Source organism: Lontra canadensis, unplaced genomic scaffold (assembly GCF_010015895.1).
Source record: "Lontra canadensis isolate GAN:19392208 unplaced genomic scaffold, GSC_riverotter_1.0 scaffold131, whole genome shotgun sequence".
NCBI classification, from domain to species: domain Eukaryota; kingdom Metazoa; phylum Chordata; class Mammalia; order Carnivora; family Mustelidae; genus Lontra; species Lontra canadensis.
Genome location: NW_022631125.1, coordinates 1,074,425 through 1,098,326, shown reverse-complemented (window position 1 = coordinate 1,098,326; position 23,902 = coordinate 1,074,425). Strand labels below are relative to the sequence as shown.

Here is a 23,902-nt window from a genome sequence, read left to right as displayed (position 1 = left end):
GTCCACCCCCAGGGAATATTTGGAAGCAAATCTCAGGGGTCTCACTTTCTTTATGTGCATTTAGTGTGTACCTCTAAAAGATGCTGTGAGCTTTTCATAACGATGCCAGGTCAGTATGTAAACATGTGCACAATTTATAAATAAGGAAGTAAAATTTCACATAACTCCCTATTTAGGCATTGGTTCTTGGGCTCTCTTTCCAATTGAAGTATGACAGGACCCTGAAATGCCTACCAAATTATTATAAAATGATTGTGTTTTGTCTAATGTAAGTTGAGTGTTGTACAGGAATTACCACAATTCTCTGCATCATATTTGGTAGATGATGATGATGATGAAAATGGTAGGAGGGATGCCTGGGTGGCTCAGTTGGTTAAGCGGCTGCCTTTGGCTCAGGTCATGATCCCAGGGTCCTGGGATCAAGTCCCACATCGGGCTCCTTACTCAGTGGGGAGCCTGCTTCTCCCTCTGCCTCTGCCTGCCTCTCTGCCTACTTGTGATCTCTCTCTCTCTCTCTCTTTCTCTCTCTCCCTCCCTCTCTGACAAATAAATAAAATCTTTTTTTTTTTAAAGATTTTATTTATTTATTTGACAGAGAGAGATTACAAGTAGACAGAGAGGCAGGCAGAGAGAGAGGGGGAAGCAGGCTCCCTGCTGAGCAGAGAGCCCGATGCGGGACTCAATCCCAGGACCCTGAGATCATGACCTGAGCTGAAGGCAGCGGCCCAACCCACTGAGCCACCCAGGCGCCCAATAAATAAAATCTTTAAAAAAAAAACAAGAAAAGAAAATGGTAGGAAATGATAACAGACACTTCAGTGATACTTTACCATGTGCCACGAACACTCCTGATCCTTCTACATATATTAAACTAACTTAATCCTCAAGACAATCATATGAAATAGATACTGTTTTCATCTCCATTTTGTAAATATTGAAAACTGAGATATGGAATATTTTGGTATCCTACCCAAGATCTTAAAGCTGGTATGGGATGTAGCTGAGATTTGCCCCAGACAGGCTAGATCTAGAAACTGTCATTTTAAACCACGATACATAGTGCCTCTCTCAGAGAAATAAGCAGATTTCCACAGCCATCTTTCAAAAGTGTGTCTTCCGTACGTATATCTGTTTTCGTGAGTTTACCAAATGAGCCAAATCTGTACCTGTTTCTGAAACATTGACCTTCAATAGTTAGCTTAATTTTTTAATTACTTATATTGCTGTCTTTGGACATTATTGTAAATGTTACATACATCATTTCATGTTTGTAACCGTGTCATTTCTTTAGGTACACTTCACGTCGGTGATGAAATTCGAGAAATTAACGGCATCAGTGTGGCTAACCAAACAGTGGAACAGCTGCAGAAAATGCTCGTGAGTACATGAAAGTTTCTTTGTCTTTTTTCCAAGACTGACTTTCAGTTTGTTAGCTTGCTTTATAATGCATGAATAAGTGGTATTCTCTTGTAATCAGAGTATTTTTCTGGTCCCACTGTTTGTTGGACTGGACTTTCTATAGCATTCCTAAGAACTGACAACTGGGAAAATGTTTACATTCACCAGAGCTTGGAAACCTCTTGCCCGTCGAGCAGGGTGGGCTTCGACGGTCTCCTCGCCTCCTCGCCTCCTCAGTCTCGTTTCTTACTGAGCAGATGTGTAAAGATAACCTTTCCAATTGTGCGTATATGTGAACTCGTTTCTCCCCACCCTCCATTCTGCTGCCACCAGCAAAGTCAGAAGCTTGTTCTGTTCAGCTGAGGTATAGCCTGCTGTATTGGATCCCTCTGCAGCACAGAGGGAAGGAAAGACATAGTAGGCCCGGCTGTTTGTGACCGTACATAGCCAAGATCTGTGTTCACAATTGGCCTTGTATTTAAAAAGCAGAATGACGGTCCCTGGCCTGTGTTCACTGTCCTACTGAACAGAGGCAGATGTCTTGGACCTCTGGTCCTGAACCATCTTCCTGCCACAGTACAGTGGCCTCGCACATTACGAATCTCTCTTCAGTGGGAAATAAGCACACAAACTCACTATAGCAAAAACCGTGAGGCCGACATTATGAAAGAAAAAGCAAATTCAATGGACTACACCATCATCGTGTAGCAGACCAAACACCGTCTTTGTGTAACTACTTATTCTGTCGTCTGGTTCAGTTCATACTTACTTTTGAAAAGCACTTAGAACTTTCTGTGTGTCTATAAAAAAGGGAACCGCTGGGGGTCTGTTCCACTGCTGCTGCCCGAACAAGGCAGTCAGCCTTGACTTCGCAGGGTTTCTCCCGAGAACAAAGTCTATTCCTGGGAGCAGCCCCTACCTTCTATCTCCATTTCGTTTAAAAGGCCCCTGCGTGCTCGGCTGGCGTGCATTAATACCCCCCCCATTTCAAGTGGTTTCTCACATGTCTTTGTGTGCAACATTCGTGTGTTAAGCAAGCTCTCCTTTCTTCCCCCTCCAGCGGGAAATGCGGGGGAGTATCACCTTCAAGATAGTGCCAAGTTACCGCACTCAGTCATCATCCTGTGAGGTAATGGCTCCAGCGCGACCCCCCGCCCCCTCCCACCGCCCCCGCCACCCCTGTCTCCTCTGGGTTCTTAACTAACTGTCTGCTGATGGCTGAATGTTTTGGCTTTCTGGGAAATTGTTCTGCCTGTGCTGTTGATCACTGCACACCAATTTTACAACAAAGATAACGGAACAGAGTAGGTTCCATTCACCTACTCGGCCCTGCTTCCATGGGGAGCTCCTCAGCACTTTAACTGTCTGCAGGCTGGAAGAGCAGCCAGATCTCGAGGAGCTCCAAGTAATGACAGAAGGCTTAATAACAAATGGAGTCTCTGAGGAAAAAAAGAAAGATAATTGCAATAATATTTCCAGGAAGTACATTCACTTCCCTTATTAAGAAATCACACAGATAGTTCTTCTTTCCAAGAATTTGAGAAGTGATCTATTTCTGTTAAGACCGAGGTGTTAAAAAAAAAACAAAAAACCTTGACAAGTCCCTGGACAGATGTTAAGTCCATGAGGAGTTGATAACTGACCTTCCGAGAGGAGCAGAGGCTTTTGCGACCTTCTGTGAAATCGTTTCAATTTGGAACACTTTGTGATTCATAAGCAAGTAAGTTTTCTAGGATAATACAACCCCAAGGTTCCTTTCTCACGGTAGGTGTATCGTATAGAAATTGTAGCTCTCCGACCTATATTATCCAGTTTCATGTCGGTCATGAAATGAGATTCCAAAATCTATTCTTTTTGTATTTGGAAACACAGGCTGGCATGAAGGGTCTGTCACCCTTCAGTCATTGCACATTCAGCTCGAGCATAATTATTTGAAGCTGATCCTTTTCGTTGCATCTCCCGAGTCTGTGTACTTCGGTGGGAAGAACATATTTCCTACAGATGATTTTCAAGACTGACAAGTGACTTATTGGAACTCATCTAGAAAATTGAATTCGTACCCAGGAGAAGTTGAGGGAGAAATTGCAGTGCCTCTTCCAGACCCTAGTAAGGCTGTCAATCTCACAAGCAAACTCAGAGGCTTTGCTTTCCGAACCTATCGAAGATATGTCTAAGAATTTGTAGTTTGGTCAAGGATATTTTTTAGTGCACCGTGACAGTTGGGGTTTCTGTTCTATCAGGTTTTGAGCTCCTCTTGGTGGCTTTTTATGGAACTTCAGTGAATACTATATTTCAAAAGAAAACAGAGAGCTACTTCTGCTCCAGGATTCATAGTTTTGTAATTTGTAACCTAGAACACAGACCTTCCAGGGAAGAGAGAATGTCACACACACCTCTCATGTGAAGCATTCCAATATTCTAACATCGTAGGTGGTCCTCATACCATTTGTCAGCATTGAAGACATTCAATGAATACGATTGATTTGTGTTTTCTTAGCTAACTAGAGGATATTGTTAGTTATTAAGATACAAGTTTCTCTTGTGTTTTTTAAGTGGTGGAACTAGTTTTAGGGTGGGACCAGTATTACACATACAAATTCTACACTTGAGTCAGAAGAGCCCCCCCTTACCTTCTTTACTTCTGAATAGTAGGAAAAATGATACTCTCCTCCTAGCCCTACCCCCACCCTGTTTGACACTCTGGTGCCCTGGCAGAATTCAAGCCTGTGGTTGGACTCTTCCCAGCTAGGGCAATACTTCCTAAAGAAGGGCTCTCTGGCCACCCGCATCAGTATTCCCCGGGCAAAAGACGGGAGACCCTGCCCTCACTCTGGCCCAGCTGACTTGCTTCTCTGGGGGTGGCACCTAGAAACCGATCTGCTCATGAGCATTTGAGAATGCTCTTCTAAGGGAGCCCGTTATTCAAAAAGCTAACAAGCTCCAGAAGTTTTCTGCATATCTTCTAGAAAAAACAAATGTCTTTTGAGCAGACATGTATATCTCAAAGGTTTCAGAGAACTCCACTAAACCAGAAATGCTACAGTGCATATTTTATTCCTCTCTTTATGCTTGTCATTAAAGCTGATTTGGACAATAAGGGAATGGAGCCCAGAGAGGACTGTGACTGAGGACAACAGATCTAGGGAGAGTAGCTGTGCCTCCTCGGACTTTTGCCAGAAGTGTAATATTTTTAGAGGCTCGAGGTTATTGTTTTAATCATTCTCCTAAAATGATCTAAAGAATAAAGATTTCTTCTCTTGTGGATGTCTATCTTTTACCCTTATTAGTAATATTTGTCCTGGAAAGACTCCAAGGTGATTACAACATGAGAAGTTTTTTTTGGGGTGGGGCGGGGGGGAGTTAGATTTGTTTCACTTCAAATGAGTCATTCAGTAATTTTTGACACTGAGGTACCCTAAAAACTATTAAGTACTTTTCAACCTAATTTTGAATAAAAAATTAGGCAGTTGGGATCTTCAGCACAATAAGTGTACAGTAATATTTGTCATTTTACAGTCCTTGTAAAAGGATTTTAATTGGATTTTATTGGATTTTAATATCAATTCCCTTTTCCGGGTTTCACTTAAAGTCAGCCAAGGTTATAGAGTATTGGAGACAGGAGAGAAATTATTAATGAATGACACAGTCATCACATACAATAAGTGAATCTTCCAACTGCAAGAACTTTTTCATACTTCTGTGAAATCATGCACGTAAGTCAGTATAGCACCTTTACAGCTGGAAAAAAAGAAAAAAGAAAAAACCTCAGAGGAAACGGCTGTCAGATTGTGGTTGTAACTGTTAATGTGAATATCTCTGTTTCTGTGCCAGTGTTCTGTGTTAATGAACCTTGTGTCTTATTTCAGAGAGATTCCCCCTCCACTTCCAGGCAGTCCCCAGCTAATGGTCATAGCAGCACTAACAATTCTGTTTCGGTAAGAACTCTAGCTCCACACAGCAAAGTGTGACAATTCTGTTGGTGCCACCTGCCATGAGTGTTATAGTTCCATGTGTTCAGTGGAAAATATTGTCTTCTGCCGATATACAAGGCTACTACAGCTACAATGCAGTTTACTCCTGGAAAATCTTTTCAACATTTTCTTCTCGTGAAAAATCCCTTTAATTAGTTAAATTGGAAGAACTGGAGTTCAAGATCACTTTGGTCATGCTCAAAATATTTGTGTCACCCCACTGGCGCCTCTCTGACTTTGCTCAGACTTCCTTACCCAAAGGATATCCTAAATGGCAATTTATTGAAATTTCTAAATTTTTTTTTAATTGGAGAAAGATGAAGAAACTTAAGGATTTTGCAGAGTAGGCATCTGGGTATTCTCGGGCTTTGTAGTTGTCTATTCTGAGTGATATCAGCAACCTGTTTTAGTTTCCGCTATCTACGTTACGAATTGGTGTGCCCTCTGTTATTGTGGTCCGTGCACATATTTTTGTGAATTATAAGCCTTGCCTGGATATGAAAAGCAAAAGGAACTGGCTTCCAACTGCACTTAAGCCACGCTGTTATCACATCTTTAACACAAAGTACTTGATATTTTGACTTGAACTTGGAATTTGACTTTTTTTTTTCAGAACTATTCATTTTGGAATATGAAAAGAATTGTTTTTCATTTACTTAAACGGAAGCACTTAAGGTGCAAGCATCTGACCTTTCAGAGTAACAAAATCTTAAGTTGCTGATACTGCTGTAGAACTGTACCACGAGTTTTACTAAACGCAGCAGTATCGCTCGTTTGCTATCCACGTGCCCTTTAAAAACACATCAACTGTCTTCGGTCGATAAAATTGTCAATAATTTAGAGATCATCTCGAACAGAATGATATCAGTAAGAGAAATTATAGGAGAAAATTCCTAACGACCTTTGTTTTTAACTTCCGAATAGGCTACCAATGGAATTCATTCTAATAGTTTTAACATGTAATACATGGAATTCCTCAAAACCAAATGATTGCAGTGACTAAGTTGAAAAGGGCAACAGCTCTTTTATGTTTGGGGTTTTCTTTTTGTTTCTAATAGGGCTGTTTCACTCACAGTGGCTTTTGTGTTGAAGATGCTGAGTTGTTTCTTAAGAACACATTTTCTCTCTTGCTTAAACTTACCTGCTTTCCTCAGCTTGCTGCTAAGTGGCCTGGGTTTGATTTTTTTTCGATAACTCAACATTTCTGAGAAATGGAATAATGTTTGTGATCTCTTTACAACTGAAATCTAGCTCATTTTTTAACCATATTGTAACAGAACACACAAATTACCTTGTACTCTTGAAAAGTAAATGAAAATTTTTCTCCTGGGTTGGCTTTATTCTACAGGACTTGCCATCAACTACCCAACCAAAAGGACGACAGGTGAATAGATATCCTCTATAGAAACTTCTCTAAACTGAGCTGCGAATAGCCAATCCTTTATTAACCCTTTCCATCCCATAATGTCTGCATTTTGGACCATAACATTTAAGCATTGAGAGCTTGTACCATTTCATTTTAACACATTACACATGACTAATTTTCTATAAGGATTTTTTTCCTCACATCTTTGTAGCTGTGATGGTTATTGTAATTTCAACCTGATAACCTTGTGTTAAGGGTTTAAGAATTCAGCCTTTTGGGGTGGGGGGGGGGGTTGGTCTTACAGGCCTGCCTCTGGAGTTGGGGAAAAAATTGTTAAGGGTCACAAAACTCCTAGAATTCTAAGAATGACTAAAGCATATGTGCTGACAACCATGTTTAAGCAGTAATTTTCTGAAATTTTAAGGCTTTTTCTTAATTTGTATTTGCTTGTGAGTATCTAAAAGCCATTTACGATGAAAGCTCAGAACATCCTGGCTTTGCATCCCAGTATGCCTCTGTTGGGTCACCTGGGGAAAGTGACACGCTGCCTATCACCAGCAGGCAGCTTCCGGTGTGCCACCCACTTTAAGAGTATGCATTTCAGGTGCAGAGGCAGAGACCTAGTAATTTTACAGGCTGCATTTCTGACAAGGAAACTTGAACAGAATAATCACACAATAGTTCCAAAGCCTTCAGGTTGGTTTTACAGTGACCGAAACCTTAATACTCAAATTTAATTTCAAGAGATAGAATTTGTATGGGGAATTTTCTTGGAATTTGGCATCCAAGTTCAAGTGTGCGTAAATTGGCACCTGACAGAACTCCCGCATAGTTTGTTCTTAAGACCACATAAGTGATGCAACAGTAGATATCCATCACCTTATTGCATTTAGAAATACAGTGATACGTACAGTGCTGCCATATGATAACCCCTTGTCGTTTTTCTTCTCTAAGAAGAGGAAAATACAGATACAAAGCCAAAATCCTTCTTGAAAGCTCAATAACACGATTAATTTTTTAAATGCTTTAAAAGCAGTTTACGTTTCAGTTTATCAGCGGCGTGTAGCCACACCGCCGGCTGTCCTGTAGGCAGTTTACAGCAAGATATCAACACACAGTGCTTGCTGCTTTTGTGTCACGTGCTGCTTTGAGGTTAAAACCTGCCCTGAATGTCTGTGTATATCTGGTGTAAAGGCTGCCACGTGATTGTGACAGATAACGTGCCCATAACATCAGCTAAATACATGCAGATTTAAAAATGGAAAGCATACCTCTCTATAATTAGAGACCTAGTCTGTTACAGTAAAAGCAGAAGCTAAGTCTTTGTCTTTACTAAACAATTAAGAACAGCAGAGGCTTGAACCTGTACACACCAGAGGCCACCCATCCGTTTGTAGTGATAGCAGTTCGGTGTCCTATCTCCATGCCTCATTTGGCTTCACCATCTAGTGTCTTGTTCGTATTGTAAGTGTTAGTGTGTGGTTATTATATTAGAGCTGTTTTCTTTCACATCGCCGTGGCAGCCCTTCTCACAAACTCCTGTTTTATAGATCTATGTAAGAGCACAATTTGAATACGATCCAGCAAAGGATGACCTCATCCCCTGCAAAGAAGCTGGCATTCGATTCAGAGTTGGTGACATTATCCAGATTATTAGTAAGGACGATCACAACTGGTGGCAGGGTAAACTGGAAAACTCCAAAAATGGAACCGCAGGTCTCATTCCTTCTCCTGAACTTCAGGAATGGTATGTTTTTGTTGTTCTGTTTTGTTTTACAATAAAAACAAAGCCCCGACCATCTGTTTGTCAACCTGCTACTGTTTTATGGTGTAAAACCTGCTTGTTCCACTAGCCAAACAAAGTTCAGATTAGTCATCCAAGAGCTCTAAATCCTCAGCATCTAGCAAATTCCTGCTTGGAGTCAGGTCTTGGTTTTACATAAAAGGAGAGGAAAGTCTAGAGGGAGACTGAGCGGCTAGCCTCGGGTCGCAGGTCGCAGTCCCCTCCTGGTCCCTTAGCAGAGCCCCCCCATTCCCACATGCTGCGTCTGTCCTTTTAGAACTGCAATTTGTTTTGTTTTAAAGATTTTATTTGAGACAGAGTGAGAGAGAGAGAGCACAAGCAGGGGGGAGCTGCAGAGGGAGAGGGAGAATCAGGCTTCCCACTGAGCAGGGAGCCCAGTGCGGGACTCGATCCCAGGACTCTGGGATCATGACCTGAGCTGAAGGCAGAGGCTTAACCCACTGAGCCTCCCAGGCGCCCCTTCAATGCCACTTTTAACTGAGAGGAAAGGAGTCCCAGATTACTATATATTTTAGTAAAATATATTTCTGCCATTGTTACTGTTCGTTTACTTGAGCTGTGTTTTGAAAGATGCTGGTGATTTTGCCTCCGTCAGTACTTTAGCAATAGATGAGAAATCTAGCAAAGAGATGACTTTCTATCTGAATTTTGTTTCATGTGACCAAAAATAGCCACCATTAGGCATTGGGGCAGTTTGTCCCCAAATCCTGGAAGCTAGCTAAAAGACCCCAGAGGTACCCGAGTCCATAGACACTGAGAACTGTTTTCTCACTAAAGAGATTTCTCAGTTAATTTCCTTTGCGTGATTGCCTCCGTCACTATCCCATGTTTCCAGAAATATTCTTACGTTTAGATGTCGGAGTGGATAAGAATTTCAGGTGCCATCGTTTTCCACGGGGACTCGCAGGTACCTCCAGAGGAAGCGACAGGCAGCCTTCCAACTCGCGGCCCCATCTTCAAGGGACAGTCCAAGCTTTGGCAGGACAGAAGTGATTTCTGAGTCACCTTCATGATGATGTTATTATGTCATTAGTGACATTTACGTCTTACAAAATGTGGTCTAGCCTCCTGCCATATGAACATTTTTTTTAAAAAGACTTATGTGGATTCCAGACCTCTTCTCCCTACTCAGATCATGTGTAGAAATCCTGTTTAATGGACACCTAGAACTCCCGACTCCTGTGGAAGAATGCTGAGAAATGGCAGTGGAAAAGCAGATTTGCTCCCTATCTCCTGTCATGGGGACTAGGTTATCTGAATCAATCCTCCTGCTGGGAAAAAAAAAAAAAAAGAAAGAAAGCAAAGTGCTGTAGAAAGTATGTTTTTGAAAATTACCTTAAAAGCACTGAGTAGCCAAAAAGGCATCGGACAACTCAGTGACGAGTTTTTATATGAAAGCCATTAATCACAGTGATAGAAAATAGAGCAGTGAATTAGCCCATATTGCCAAGAGGACACGTCTGTTACTGAAAACTTTTCTGCCAGAGAACCAAGGTTAAGACCTAACGCCTGTACAAGCAGGGGGTCTGTTAGGAGACCTGCTCCCCCATTGTCAGGCCTGCAGAGGCTTTGCCCTCAGGTTAAAAGCAAGCAGAGAAGTGTGCCCTTGCTGCCCTCCAACATCTGGGGACTGGAGAGAAGGCTGCCTTGTCACTGAGCAAAGCCGAAGACACGAATAAAAGGAAAACAAAGTTTCCCTGAAAAAATCGTGGCCGCTAGTCCGCCTTGAATAGCTCTGTGCCCAGACATCGCTGGGGACGGCCGGGGGTTTCCAACCTTACACTCGATTTGAGGCCTCTTTTTTTACAAATAGTAGTTCCCTATATCTGTTACGGACAAAAAGAAAGTCTGGTGGAGAACACTTAATGCTAGGCCTCATCCTAGAGCCCTTCCTCACCACCACTGCCCCCAACATAAACTTTTACTAGGGCAGTGACCAACAAGTCAGGAAAAAAAAAAAATACACAGTCACAGAAGAAAACAATTAGGACCTGCCTACCAGACCTAACAGAGGCCCTGCTGAAATGACAGTCAGCGGAAACAAAGCCAGTCCCACATGATGCAGGAGAATCAGGAGGCAGGGTTTTTAAACAACCCTGTAATCAGTAATCTTGAAAAATATCTTTAAAGAGCAGGGAAACTGTTAACGGCATGGCAGATTTGAAGAAGAACCAGAAGGAACTGACAAGGACAAAACACGTAGTAACCAAACCTCAGTGGCCACACACCTTTTAGAAAGGCTAAAATTTTTCAAAAGTTTTCACCAACCAATTGGTTTTCACCAATTTTTCAAAAGTTTCACCAAAAAATTTCACCAAAATTTTTCAAAAGTGTTCATCAAACAGATGAACAAATGATGGAGTGAACTACTGACACCCACAATATGGATAGGACTCAAAATCATTCTGTTGAGTTTCCAGGCAGAAAGGAGAGAGAGAAAATATACCGCATGATTCTATTTATATGAAATTCCAGAAAACTATACTGACATCGGTTGGCCTAGGGATCCAGAGGAGAGAGGGAAGAATGTACACGAACAGCAGAAGTGATGAAGCTGTACACTTCAAACATGTTCAGCTTATTATGAAAAAAACTCAGTAAAGGTAGAAAAACTGAAGAGGGAGAAAGGGATTCTAGCTGGGCTGATGAGGAAGGGCCCCACTGGGAACAATGTGCCTTGAGGCCTGAGTCAGACACTGGAGGTAGAAGAAGGCATTCCCAGCAGTGAGAAAGACTTGAAACAATACTATCAGCCAGACCCAGAATCTTGGTTCATGGGTGTTCCTACCAAGTGACATTTTTCACATCCCGTCAATGAGAATTCAGTTGTTTGTGGACCCAGATGCCTTCTTTATGCTTGTTAAATTTCATCGTGCTTGATGAGGCACACCAGTTAAGTCCTTTGATATATTTTGAGTCCCTGAATGTGTCATCCCTCCCCTTGTCTACCAGACCCTCGTCCAAGTGAGCAATAAAAATGGTAAGCGTGTGTTTGAAATTTCCCTCCAGGTTGACCTAAATCCTACCACAGTTTTCCTGCACTTACTGAGCTAAAAGAAATAGCAGTCATTTCCTGAGTGGCTGGTGAAGACCAGTTTCATTCCTCTGTCACTGCATCCCATATAGCCACACCACAGAATTTTACTGGGAACTTTTTACTTTTATTCCTTAAGCTTAAAAACACGGGATGTAAGATAGTCTATAGACTGTACCATGAGCTTTACGGAGTCAGGATTTTGTCTCTTTTAACCTGTCAAAAAGTCCTCAGTTTTGTTTATGCTTCCAAAGATCCTGTGCCTCACAGAAGCCATAGTTATGGCTACAGCACGGATTGGCTTGTGCTGGAAGAATCCCCAAAGCGAAGGCTTCATCAGTCTCCTCTGTGTGCCACTTAGGTAATACGCAGAGACTGACTATGATGCTGTTGCTGAGCGTTCACAGTATTTCCCAATAAATGTTCTCCTCCTAACCAAAAAATAAAAGAATACCAAAAAAAAAAAAAAACCTCAATGAACAAGAGAAAATAAGAGACTTGGAGGAAAAAGAACCGTTCTCAACTCATTTTGTGATACCAGCATTACCCTGATACCAAAATTCACAAAAGGCAATTCAAGAAAACTACAGACGAGGCTTCCTCATGAACACAGATGTAGAAGTCCTCAGCAAAATATTAGCAAACTGAATCCAGCAATATATAACAAGGATAATACATCTTGACCCAGTGGAGTCTGTACTGGGAATGTACAGCTGGTTCAACATTTGAAAACCAATCAAGCCAATCCACTGCATTAATGGACTAAAGAAAATCCACATGGTTCTATCTGTAGATGCTGAGAAAGCACTTGGTAGAATTTAAAATCCACTCATGATTAAAACCCTCACAAATGAAGGGACTTCCTTAACCTAATTGAGAGCATCTACAATAAACCTACAGCAAACACTACTGGAAAGGAAAAAAAATACTGCTGGTGATACATTTCTGTGTGTAGAAATTCAAAGGAATCTATAGATAAACCATTAGAATTAATATGAAAGCTCAGCAAGATGGTTGGCATAAAATCAATATAAAGAAATCAATTTCTATTTATCAGCAAGAAAAGAGAAAATAAAAAAAAAATTTAAAGATTTATTTATTCATTTAAGAGAGAAAGCACTTGCATGCACAAGCAAGGGGAGAGGGAGAAGCAGGGAGCCTGACATGGGACTCGATCCCAGGACCCCAAGATCATGACCTGAGCAGAAATCGTGAGTTGGACATTCAACCTACCAAGCAACCCAGGTGCCCTGAGAAAATAGAAATTTTTTTACATACCATACATAACACCACCTGTATCACCTTAATACTGTAAAGTATCTTAAAAAAAATTAAATTTGACGAGACCTCTAGATCTAACTACCTATTTGGAGGAAATGCAAAAGATGGGGTCTTACTAAAGACACTACAGGGATGAAATCAGAAAAATCCAGAATGGGAAACTATAGGACAACCAACCCATTTTTACAGTAAATAAATTATGAGAAGGAAAAGGAGAGAAGGAACCTATAGATTTAAGAGAAACTTAAGAATATTTAAGGAGGGAATGATATAAACTTGGATTTGTTTCAGAATAATCTAGGGTGGATAAGTTGTAAATAGTACAAGCCAGGAGTTAGTAAATGTTCAAGCTGGGTTGTAGGTATTTGAGGTTCATTACTTTCTACTCTTGTGTATGTTTGAAAATTTTTAAAATTACGAAAAATTTTTTAAACACCATTTGTATAACCTCTTTTTTTAATCAACAAGCTAGGAGCAAATCTAACAAAGATGTTCAAGACAAAGGAAAAATGTTAACATTTATTGTGACATTAAAGAATACATAAAGAAATGGAGATATACTGTATTCATGGACTGGAAGACTCAGTGTTGTAAAGATGTCTCCCTCCCAGATTGATTCATAGATTCCATGCAATCTTGATTGTTTTTGAAATTGACAAGCTAATTTTAAAGTTTTCATGGAAATGCACAGAATCAGGAATAGCCAAGATGTTCTTCTAGAAAAATAAGGAGGGAGGCCTTGCTCCACCGGATACTAATACTTACCATAAAGCTGTAGTCGTTAAGAAAATAAGATATGGGCATAGAGATGTTCAAATAGACCAATTGAAGAGAATCCCAAAACACTCCCATACATAAATAATCACCAGTGAGGAATAGATAGTCTTTTCCATAAGTCATGCTGGAACAATTGAGTATCCATTTGGGAAAAAGACAAGAAAGAAATTGGGCCCCTAATTTCACACCATATACAAAAATCAGTTCTAACATATTAAAGGCCAAAATATGAAAGCCCAAACTATATATCCTTGAGAAAGTAATATTGAAGAATGTCTTCAGGAACAAGGAAGGATTTCTTAACATACCAAAAAAAAAAAAAGGGGGGGAAAGATGGCTAAATTTGACTTAAACTAAGTTATATTCATCAAAAGATACCGTAGGAAGAGTAAACAAGCAAACCACAAAATGGAAGAAGGCATTTGCCACACATATAACCCCCAGGGGTATAATATCCAGACCACATAGAGAATTCCAACAAATCAATGAGAAAAAGACAACTAGAAAAGGAAAATGGCCAAAAGACTTAAACACTGTACAGAAGAAGAAATCCAATAAACCTGTGAAAAGGTTTGGTGTTTTTTTTTTAAGATTTTATTTATTTATTTGTCAGAGAGAGAGAGGGAGAGAGAGCGAGCACAGGCAGACAGAATGGCAGGCAGAGGCAGAGGGAGAAGCAGGCTCCCTGATGAGCAAGGAGGCCGACGTGGGACTCCATCCCAGGATGCTGGGATCATGACCTGAGCCGAAGGCAGCTGCTTAACCAACTGAGCCACCCAGGCGTCCCATGTGAAAAGGTTCTTAATCTCATTAATAATCCGTGACATGCAAACTCAAAGCACAGCCTGATTCCATTACTTGCCCACTGTGGTGGCTAAAATTAAAGACTGATACTACCAAGAGTTGACAAAGAAGTGGAATAGCCCGTACTCTCACATACTGCCGGTGGGGGTGTAAATCTGTACAACCTCATGGGAAAATCGCTTGTCATTCTGATAGTGATTTTGGATTCTCCTTGTATGTGGCTCACTCAGGGACCCCTGGTTGGCCCACAAGCAAAATCATTAAGCAAAAGCCACCTGTAGCAACATCCCGGAAGACAAATATTTTCTTAAATTAAACCTAAGGGGAGGAACTTTTTAATAACATTTTTGCTGAATACTCTAATCACATAGGAGAAAATTAAAATTCTCTGATTATAATTCTGTAGATTTAATTCGTGTTTTTCCCTAGACTAGAATTGCCGTGTAGTTATAGGAATGTTTATTAAGCATCTACCTTGCCTACCACTGTGCTGGGGACATTATTTACATTTTTTTGTTCTAATCCTTTGTGACAGCCATCCAAGAGGCTATGAAAACTTGCCAACAAAATGTCCTGGCCAAGTGTGTGGGCTCTGTTGTCAGACCGACCTCACTCTCCCACCTAAGCTGTGTGATTTGGAGCAAATTACTGAACCTCTCAGTCCTTTGATCCCCTCATCTGTAAAGTGGTGACACGATTTCATGTGTTGTTAAAAAGATCAAAGAGTTAATACATGTATGTTTCCTAGGAAAGCACCTAACACTAAATTGGCCCAAGGTCATGAGTGATAGAGCCAGGAGTCTAACCAGACTGTCTGAGCTCAAAATCCCACACTCGTTCCACCTCGTGCCACGGCCATGAGTTTAGGTTGTTGGCTGTCTTATCAGTTAGCAGGTGCCCCGGGAATGCGATGTCATTTTATTATAAGCCTGTGTTTTTAAAACATCTCCAGAAAATTGTTGTGAAAACCAAAGAGCAAGCTTTACCTTGAAAGGTCTGTGAGGAGTATGTTCATGCAGGCTTATAGCAAGTCCTCAAATGAATGATTTTTGTCAGTATACAACTTTACAGGAGATTCTCTCTTTCTCTCTCTCTCCCTCTCTGCTAGGCGAGTCGCTTGCATCGCCATGGAGAAAACCAAACAGGAGCAGCAGGCCAGCTGTACTTGGTTCGGCAAGAAGAAGAAGCAGTACAAAGATAAATACTTGGCAAAGCACAATGCAGGTAGGGAAACATACGAGTGTGGGTAGGCCGAGTGAACCTGGCAAAGACAGAGGTAGAGCTCACATCTCAGTTCGGTCTTCTGAGTCCTCACCCAAAAATCCCAACCGACGAGGTCCTCATCAGCCTACCAAACTGCACGAAACCCTTACCTGCGACTCTGATGTCAGTCATTTGCCAGCTCTTTGACAGAGCTCTGCTTCATAGGAAGACCGTGCTATTTGGAAATAGTCTTCTCCGGAACTAAAAGGACCCAGTATGTTCAGTCCTCCCCTGAGAAATGAGAGCTCGAGGGTTTGCGGAGTCACCAGGACCCTTGCCTCCTTGCTGAGAGTGATCTTGAGCTAATATCCCTCCCTCCTGCCTCCTCCCTAGCCCTTGGACACGGCCCTGTGGCACATTGCTAAGGGCAGAGGGACGCTCTTCACAGAGCCGTGCCGCAAAGGGCCCGGCGACTGGGCCGAAGGAACACAGATCCCGTTGGATACTAAGGGCATTTGGTTGGTTCCTGTGACTAGTTGTCTTCCCCCTACCCTGCCAGTTATTTCCTGGCTCCTAAAAGACCAAGAGCACTGTCTCGGCCTTCCCTTCACGCTGTTTGTCTCTATGAAAACTTGCGTTCAACCTGAGTCAAAATATTCACTTGTAATGCCAAAAAAGCATGGTCCGTCCTTGCCGTAGAATTCCCAGAAGACTCACAGGATGTAAGTTAAGCTAAAGGAAGTGCATGCTGATACAGAGGCTGGGATTGACTTCTTTTCAGTAACTTCTCAGTAGGACCCCTTTTTATAAGGGACTTGTTCTGAGGAATTGCAAGCCCCAATATTGGCATTAGATTAGTTCCCAAGGTTTCAGAAATGACTCCAAAAATCAGACATGTGGCCAAAAAAAAAAAATCGAATGAATGCAGTCATGCATACCCAATTTGACAGTATAATGTTTCTGACAAATATAAAACACACTTCTGTCTGTAGAATGTTAGAACACGTCATTAGCATCCACCAGGGAAAATTATTTACAAACTCTGAATTGTTCATTTCTTTTTTTTTTAAGATTTTATTTATTTATTTGATGGACAGAGAACCCAGGTAGGCAGAGAGGCAGGCAGTGGGGGGTGGGGCGGGAAGCAGGCTCCCCACTGAGCAGAGTGCCCGATGCAGGGCTCGATCCCAGGACCGTGAGATCACGACCTGGGGCAAAGGCAGAGGCTTAACCCACTGAGCCACCCAGGTGCCCCTGAATTGTTCGTTTCTTAATCAGCAAGTGAAAGTATGCATTTTGAAATACTGCATCACGTGGGATGAGTGTGAGTGGCCACAGGGGTTCATTTCAAATGGTTCAGCTAAACGATGAGTCGTTCCCTTCATGTCGGCCACACTCTACCCCATTTTTAATTCCAATAAAATACATCCTTTCTGATTCTTTACCGCCACAGAGTACTAGTCTGATGATGGCTTATTTTTTGGTTTTGTTTTATAAAAGGAAGAAATATTTAAGGCAGATTAAACATAATTTAGTGACTGTTAATTGTAAATGCTCAAGTAGTACTTTCTGAAGACGCTCACTGTAATGTCAGCAGAATGTCGTTTAACACCAAATGTCAGTGGTTCCTGCCAACTCATCTTCATTTCCACCAGCTTCTAACAGGCTCACAAGATGTGTTGACATTTTATATGTATATATGCATATATATATATATATATATATATATATATATATATACACACACACATATATATAAAACCTTATCATTTTTATAATTTTAAATGCTGTATAGCTATAGCTGGCATTATCATTTGAACCTAGAAAGCAAAGCAGATTGGTGGCTGACTAAGGTTGTTAATCCATCACTAGCTTGATACTCTTCTAATGGAGGGCATGTAGACATAAGTATTTAACTGGCCAATATTCTTTAATTCAGCTGTGAGGGAAAATAAGAAGCCAGTTGATTAAAAAACTAGAATCTCTCCATTCTGACAAACTGTTGACACGTTCACTCAAGGATTTTGTCAGAAAATCAGCACCCCCCACCCCCACCCCAAATCAAGCCTCATGAGCTCTCCTATTGGTGTTTCTGCTCGGGAGAAGGTGTCCAGCTTTTTTCTTGGACTTTTTGAAGCATGCTGCCTGGAAAGGCCTTTCTCTTGCCACCTTTTTAGTCTCCTTCCCCTTCACTGACCAACCCTTCCATTTTGTTCATGACAAAGTCCAGAAGAACCATTCACTTAGTGGGCACCTTTAGTTGACAAGAGATGAAGTCGTCAGGAAAGAGAAGTCAGGTATTTTGTCAGCTCTTCTGCTTTGAGCCATGATGGAAGGCCATCCGAATGCACGGCATGGCCTATATGAGGGACCGACGCGAAAGAGAGAAACAGATACTACCGAACTCCGTCAGTATGGCGGGTGCTATGAGAACTTTCAAAGTTCATCATATTCTTTAATGCCAAAAACTAGCCAAATGGGCTCCTGGGCCACAAATCAAACTATATTTCTGAAGGATCTTTCTGGCTTTTTCAGAAGTTGATTGTCCAGTATGGGGTGGGGGGGTTGGATCTTCCCACAGTCCTCAGTGAATCCAAATAAGGGCTGTATGTCTTGGTTCCTGCTTCAGATCTTTGGTAATTCAGCATATATTGATGGCAAGATCCAAATCTTCTCATCAAATTGTGAGGCTGTTTACATTTGTAGTGAAAATGAAAGATGGGAACTTTGTCAATATCTAGAACTGGTAGGAACGATGATACTAGAATTGTTCCCATTTCTGTCACCGGGACAGTCCCCATGTGTAGCTAAAGCAGAATTCTGTTCAAGCTGTGTCGCCTACATCTCACATTATAAAATGCCAGTCTATCAGCTAGATATGACCAATAAATTAGTTTTGTTTTCCCCACACGTGGCATTTGAAAGAATTAAAACCAGATATCACATTTGAAAATCAGATATTTAACATAAAAATCTGGGTTTCTGCCTTGCCTTGAAAGAAAATAGAAATGTGGCAACACTAGGCCCCCTTTCACTTGTAGCACCACTGTGTTGTTGATGTCCCTTTCGGCTGGACACTCGTTCACTAGGACCCAGCGTCCCTCTACTCTGTTCGTGCACCCAGCCCATGAACCCAAACATGACCACGGCCCAGGAGCTGCAGGCCGTTGAGTGCACACCCAGCCCTGAATTACCAGTGTGCCAGGCCTTTCCTAATGGGAGGTTTTTACAATATTTAAATATACTTAATAGTTTTTCCAAATGAGACAAGGAATCAATACTAAAGGCTTATTTATGGAATAGATTCAACTAGAAAATACTTATCTAAACACATAAAAGTGTCATGAATATTGAGTAGCTTACCAGGAAATGAGGATAATATAAGCAAACTATGCCAGGAAGTATTTCTGAAGCCTTGGGAATAGATTTGATTATGGTGTGTGTAGTGTTTACAGCAAATACATTTTCTTCAACACGTAAAAGATGTTTAGCCACATAAATTTGATGCAAAAAGCATTGTCGGGCTGCTAGAACTATACTCTTGAGGCATTGAGATTCCTCAGCCCTAGGACTTCCAAAATCAGTTTCAAGATCAAGTTGCTAACATAAACTTGAGGGGAAGAACAGTCTTCATTAATTCATTTTTTTAAACTGTTAGAGCCCTGAGCGGTAGTATTTCAATATCCTGAGATAGTCCATTTACATACGTACACATGAACCCAGACGGTTTCTACAGTGCCATTCATAGGCATGCTTAAATGATGTGTAATACCACAAATTAGTAGTTGAGTAGTTTTTTAAAAATCTATTACTTTTTTCTCTTCAATACAGAGAACTCTTAAGACAACAAAGAGTGGCCCATCATCTCACTGCCCTGTTGGCTTTTTTTTTTTTTAAATAAAAGTAATAGGCACCTGTGATTTGAAATTGCAAACAGTACAGGAAGGTACAAACTGAAAAACAAAAGGCTTCCACACCTACACTCCTTGAGGAAGGTGTCTCGTAACTATTCCCAGACCAGATTTCCGTGCATGTTGCTAGTAAATAAAAACCTACTGGCTCTTATTTAAGGATATTGTTGGATTTTTATTAAAATGAGTTTGTTTCTTAATGTGATTTATTTGCCTCGTATTTAGAATATTGCATGGTAAAGTTTCTTTTGTGCATATTATACTTTTATTTTACTAATATATTAAAAGCCATATTTCAATGACCCCTGTACATTTTTCATGCTGTCTTCCTCCCAATGGCCTCTGTGCATGTAAGTAACCTGTTGAGTGACTATGCCTCTTTGTTTTTGATGGTTTCCTTTCATTCAGTCCTTTAAAAAAAAAATCCGCAAACAACATAAAGCTTTTAAAAGTTCAGCCTTTAAGTGTTCTCCTTATACTCCTTGTATGTCTTATTTTTAAATACTCTTATTGTTTCTTGATCCTATGACCATGTGCTGATTTCATTTAGACCAGAGTAACCTCTTCATGCTGCTCGTTTATGGTTAAGATATCAATGTGTAACATACCTGTTCATTTGTCCATGGTGTCGATCATTGATCTCTAACTCATTCTCATGTGTGTTTTAAAAAAAAAATGGCAAGTCATAAGTGGGTAGGATGCCATTCCAAAAGCCTGTGCCATCATCATCTTGCTCTTTTGAGAGATGCTGGTTTATTTTTCTATATTAGAATATATCAGCTTGTTGACGCACCTCTTTCATAAGCATCCTTTTTCTCGATGGAAACCTCACTCAGAGGGCAAGGGGTATAAAAACCGATGCCATAAGCACTCCTGCTTTTCTTTTGACAACTCTTACACTCTGTGATCACCGTAGCATGATCAGCCAGCTCGAGCACGCACAGAACCTCGTGTTCGTTTTGATTTGGGGGGTTTTGCTATTCTAAACACAGAAAACATTTTTGGTTTTTAGCTGTTGCTACAGAATTAAAGACGTTGAGTAAACCTTTCTGGAATCAGGCTATCAAAAGGAAACAAAGGCACAGATACCCATTAACATGCACTAACCCTTATTTTAACACATGGTATTTCTTTTTATATATATACATAGTCTGGGAATGATACTTTTGTTCGTTTGTTTGTCTCTGATCTGTTGCACTCGAGAGTATCCTATTTTGCAATTTAAAGTTCTTTGCTACTGGGAAGATCACAGATGTTGACTGAGCTGAGAGCCAAAAAAGCATTTGGCCATATTGTTTCAGGGAGAAGCTTCTCTTAGTGATTGACTGAAGCATCCGAGATCCCTTTATGGCACCATGGAATCAATCGTATTGAATTTATTTCAACCTCTCTAAAATCTAGAGCTTTATTGGGCCTTCTTTTAAAAAGATATTTCAGTGTGTGCCTGGCAACATTTGGATATTACCACAAGGAAAACTATTACAGGAAACGTTGACTCGTGATTTTAGCCTTCTTGTGAGAATTTTCAAATGGACTACCTTGAACTTCACCAGGAATGGTCATCCTCTTGGGAAGGTTTTTGTAACGGTTTTGTTAAGAGGCAGGTTTCCAAAAACTATTTTTGGGAGCATTTCTTCTCAGTCTGTAATGATCAGAGAACTCTCCTTTTGCAAAGGTTTCCGAGCTCAGACTCTGCTTCATGCTTCTTTCCATTCTGTCCATCCTGACTTACTGCACACGGGCTGACAAAGTTCGAGACCCAGGGAAGCATGTTCCGCTACTTAAGATACCCAAAACTTTCCATCAAATGGATAGCTGGGTTACAGTAAAACCTACGGGATGCTTATTGCAAACGCTTGTGAAATCACAGTTTCAGCACTTGACTTTGAAAGACTCTAGCATGCTACCTTTGGCAACTCTGCTGAAAGAAAGAACCATAAACTCAAAGACCAGCTGTCCATGCATCTCTCGTCCATCCCTAGAGATAACCTAGTGGACTCTTTCTTGGTTACCTTTAGTTGCATTCATGCTATATTCATGTTGGTCGCTGTCTGCAGACTTTTTCTTTTTAGTATTGCTGGTTTCTTAGAATTGCAGAAATATGAACAGCATGTGGTTTTGAATGACTTCGTATGACTTGTTGGATACCGCATGACAAGATATGCAGTATCTCTTAGAATTTGGACTTTTATGCATGTGCTCAACATAATCTTTGGATGCCCCTGCTTCTAAAGTGCATTTTCATGGGCTTAAAAATGAATTTTCTCCTGAAAGGCTATAGGACTAAAATTATATGTAAGCTGCGGATAGAAGTTGGACTCAGAGTTTTTGAAGACACGGTTTTACTATAACTTTAGTTTACTGCCAGTATAATTATCATTGACGTACATGAAATACTCCTGTAAATTTACCTTTCTTCTGACTCTTTGCGTTTTAGTGTTTGATCAATTAGATCTTGTTACATATGAAGAAGTAGTAAAACTGCCAGCATTCAAAAGGAAAACACTAGTCTTATTAGGTAAGCTTGACTATACAAATGGCTTTCTTAGTCTTCTCTTCAAAACATTCTGAGAGTATTAACAATTGTCAATTTCACCTTCTTTTTAAAAAATGACATAGGTGCGCACGGTGTTGGGAGAAGACACATAAAAAACACCCTCATCACAAAGCACCCAGATCGGTTTGCGTATCCTATTCCACGTAAGCAATGTCTCTCTTTTAAGTTTATTTTTTCCTGGTACTTATTTGATATTGTAATTGACATACTGTTTTCCGTTACATAAGTAGTAACTGCTCATTATGGGAAGTTTGGAAGATCCAAAGCCAAACAAATCAAAAACTTAGTTAACAATAATCCCAACCCCATTCTCCCAGTAATGGCCTTATAAAACATTCTGCCGTAGACTCTCCCAAGCTTCTCTCAATGCAGGGGTAGGTCATGTGTGATTTGTTGTTGTTGTTTAACAACATTGGGCTCCTCCATCCTGTTTATAACCTGATTTCCCCAGCAGAATGGCATGAACATGACTCAGATGAATTATTCTTCAGAAGAATGGATCTGAATGATAGGATAGTTTTCTCTGATAGAACAATGCTCTCTTCAAATGTACCCAAGTTAGTTTACTTTCATCCCTTCGAAAACCCAGTGTGCTATCAGTTGTTTATTATAAAGAATTTAAAATCTGTAACATTTTTATTCCCTTTATTTTCTCTGTCTTACTCATAACTTCTTGCCCTCTGTTTCCTCAACTATAAGATGAAGTAATTCCAGAATGTTTGGAGGGTCTGGGATCATGAAACACCAGCAGATACTGGATATATAGTAGCTAAAACCAAGACTGGTTTTAGTCTTGTTATTCCAGAGTTTACCGTTGGAATCCCAAAAGCTTTCAGACAGGTAGAGTTTAGCTGGAGGTAAGGAGAAGGAGTTGTAAGAGCAAAGAGAGAAAATGGGAAGATGGACTCCACCCAGTAGGGCCTTCCAATGCCTTCCAGAAGCTACATCAGCACCACTCGTGGGTTTCTCTACACCCCAGAGGGCCGTGAGGCTTCATAAGACAACACCCTCCCTCCAGAACCCTGATTTACACACAAAAAGGAAATTTGTCAGATACCATTTCACTTGTTCCCTCTGAGATTTTCTTCATAAGACACTCTGAATTGTTCCTTTCAATCTCCTTGTGTCTAGATTTTGAGTGGAGCAAGCTTAACTAACATTTAGTTTCTTCTTGATCACGTAACGATTGAACATTTGTGTTACTAAATGACCAGCTAGCGAGCTTGGTTTTGACGCATATCGTTGTCAACCTCAATTATGAAGTCCTTCTCTCAAATATTGGACCCCAGATGTGTACAGACCATATGTTTACCTCCCGAGATGACCAAGGATAGTACAGCATCAGTATGCGATGCCATTTCTTCAGCTTTTCATGTGCCTGGAGAAAGAGTTCTTTAAAACCTGCGCATTTGGGTGTCCATGAGCACTTGTAAGTTCTTACGGTCTAATCAAGGCAGGAGGCGGGGGGTGGAGGTCCCCGTGGGTCTGGATCCATGCACACAGCAAAGAGGAGCAATAATTTATTCTTGCTCAAGGAAGGAAGTTGAAAGAAAGGGAGGGGGAAGGTGAGGGAGGAAGGAAGGAAGGAAAGAAAAAGAGAAGGGGAAAAGAAGTGGGAGGAAGGAAGATTTAAACTCCTGGCTCAGCTAGAAAAACATTTTCTGAACTGTACTTGGCAGAACACTGGTCCCGTCAGCATCCCCCAGAACTAGGACTCACTGACCAATATTTTAGGATACATCCCCTTAGGTCTATTTTCTGTGAAGGACTAGGTAGTAAATATTGGAGGCTTGAAT

The 23,902-nt window shown here is 40.8% G+C and overlaps 1 protein-coding gene across 13 annotated transcripts in view; it reads left to right on the top strand.

Moving 5' to 3' along the window:
• CASK (calcium/calmodulin dependent serine protein kinase) overlaps positions 1–23,902 on the top strand; it is a 354,889-nt gene that overhangs the window by 317,494 nt on the left and 13,493 nt on the right. For 4 of the 13 annotated variants that reach the window (XM_032842479.1, XM_032842482.1, XM_032842483.1 and 1 more), the window contains 8 exons: positions 1,292–1,377; positions 2,459–2,527; positions 5,265–5,333; positions 6,718–6,753; positions 8,286–8,482; positions 15,544–15,659; positions 21,987–22,067; positions 22,169–22,249. In XM_032842479.1, coding sequence (XP_032698370.1) covers positions 1,292–1,377; positions 2,459–2,527; positions 5,265–5,333; positions 6,718–6,753; positions 8,286–8,482; positions 15,544–15,659; positions 21,987–22,067; positions 22,169–22,249 — 735 coding nt within the window. The remainder of the gene's footprint in view (positions 1–1,291; positions 1,378–2,458; positions 2,528–5,264; positions 5,334–6,717; positions 6,754–8,285; positions 8,483–15,543; positions 15,660–21,986; positions 22,068–22,168; positions 22,250–23,902) is intronic. The other 9 variants (XM_032842480.1, XM_032842484.1, XM_032842488.1 and 6 more) reach the window with 7 other exon arrangements.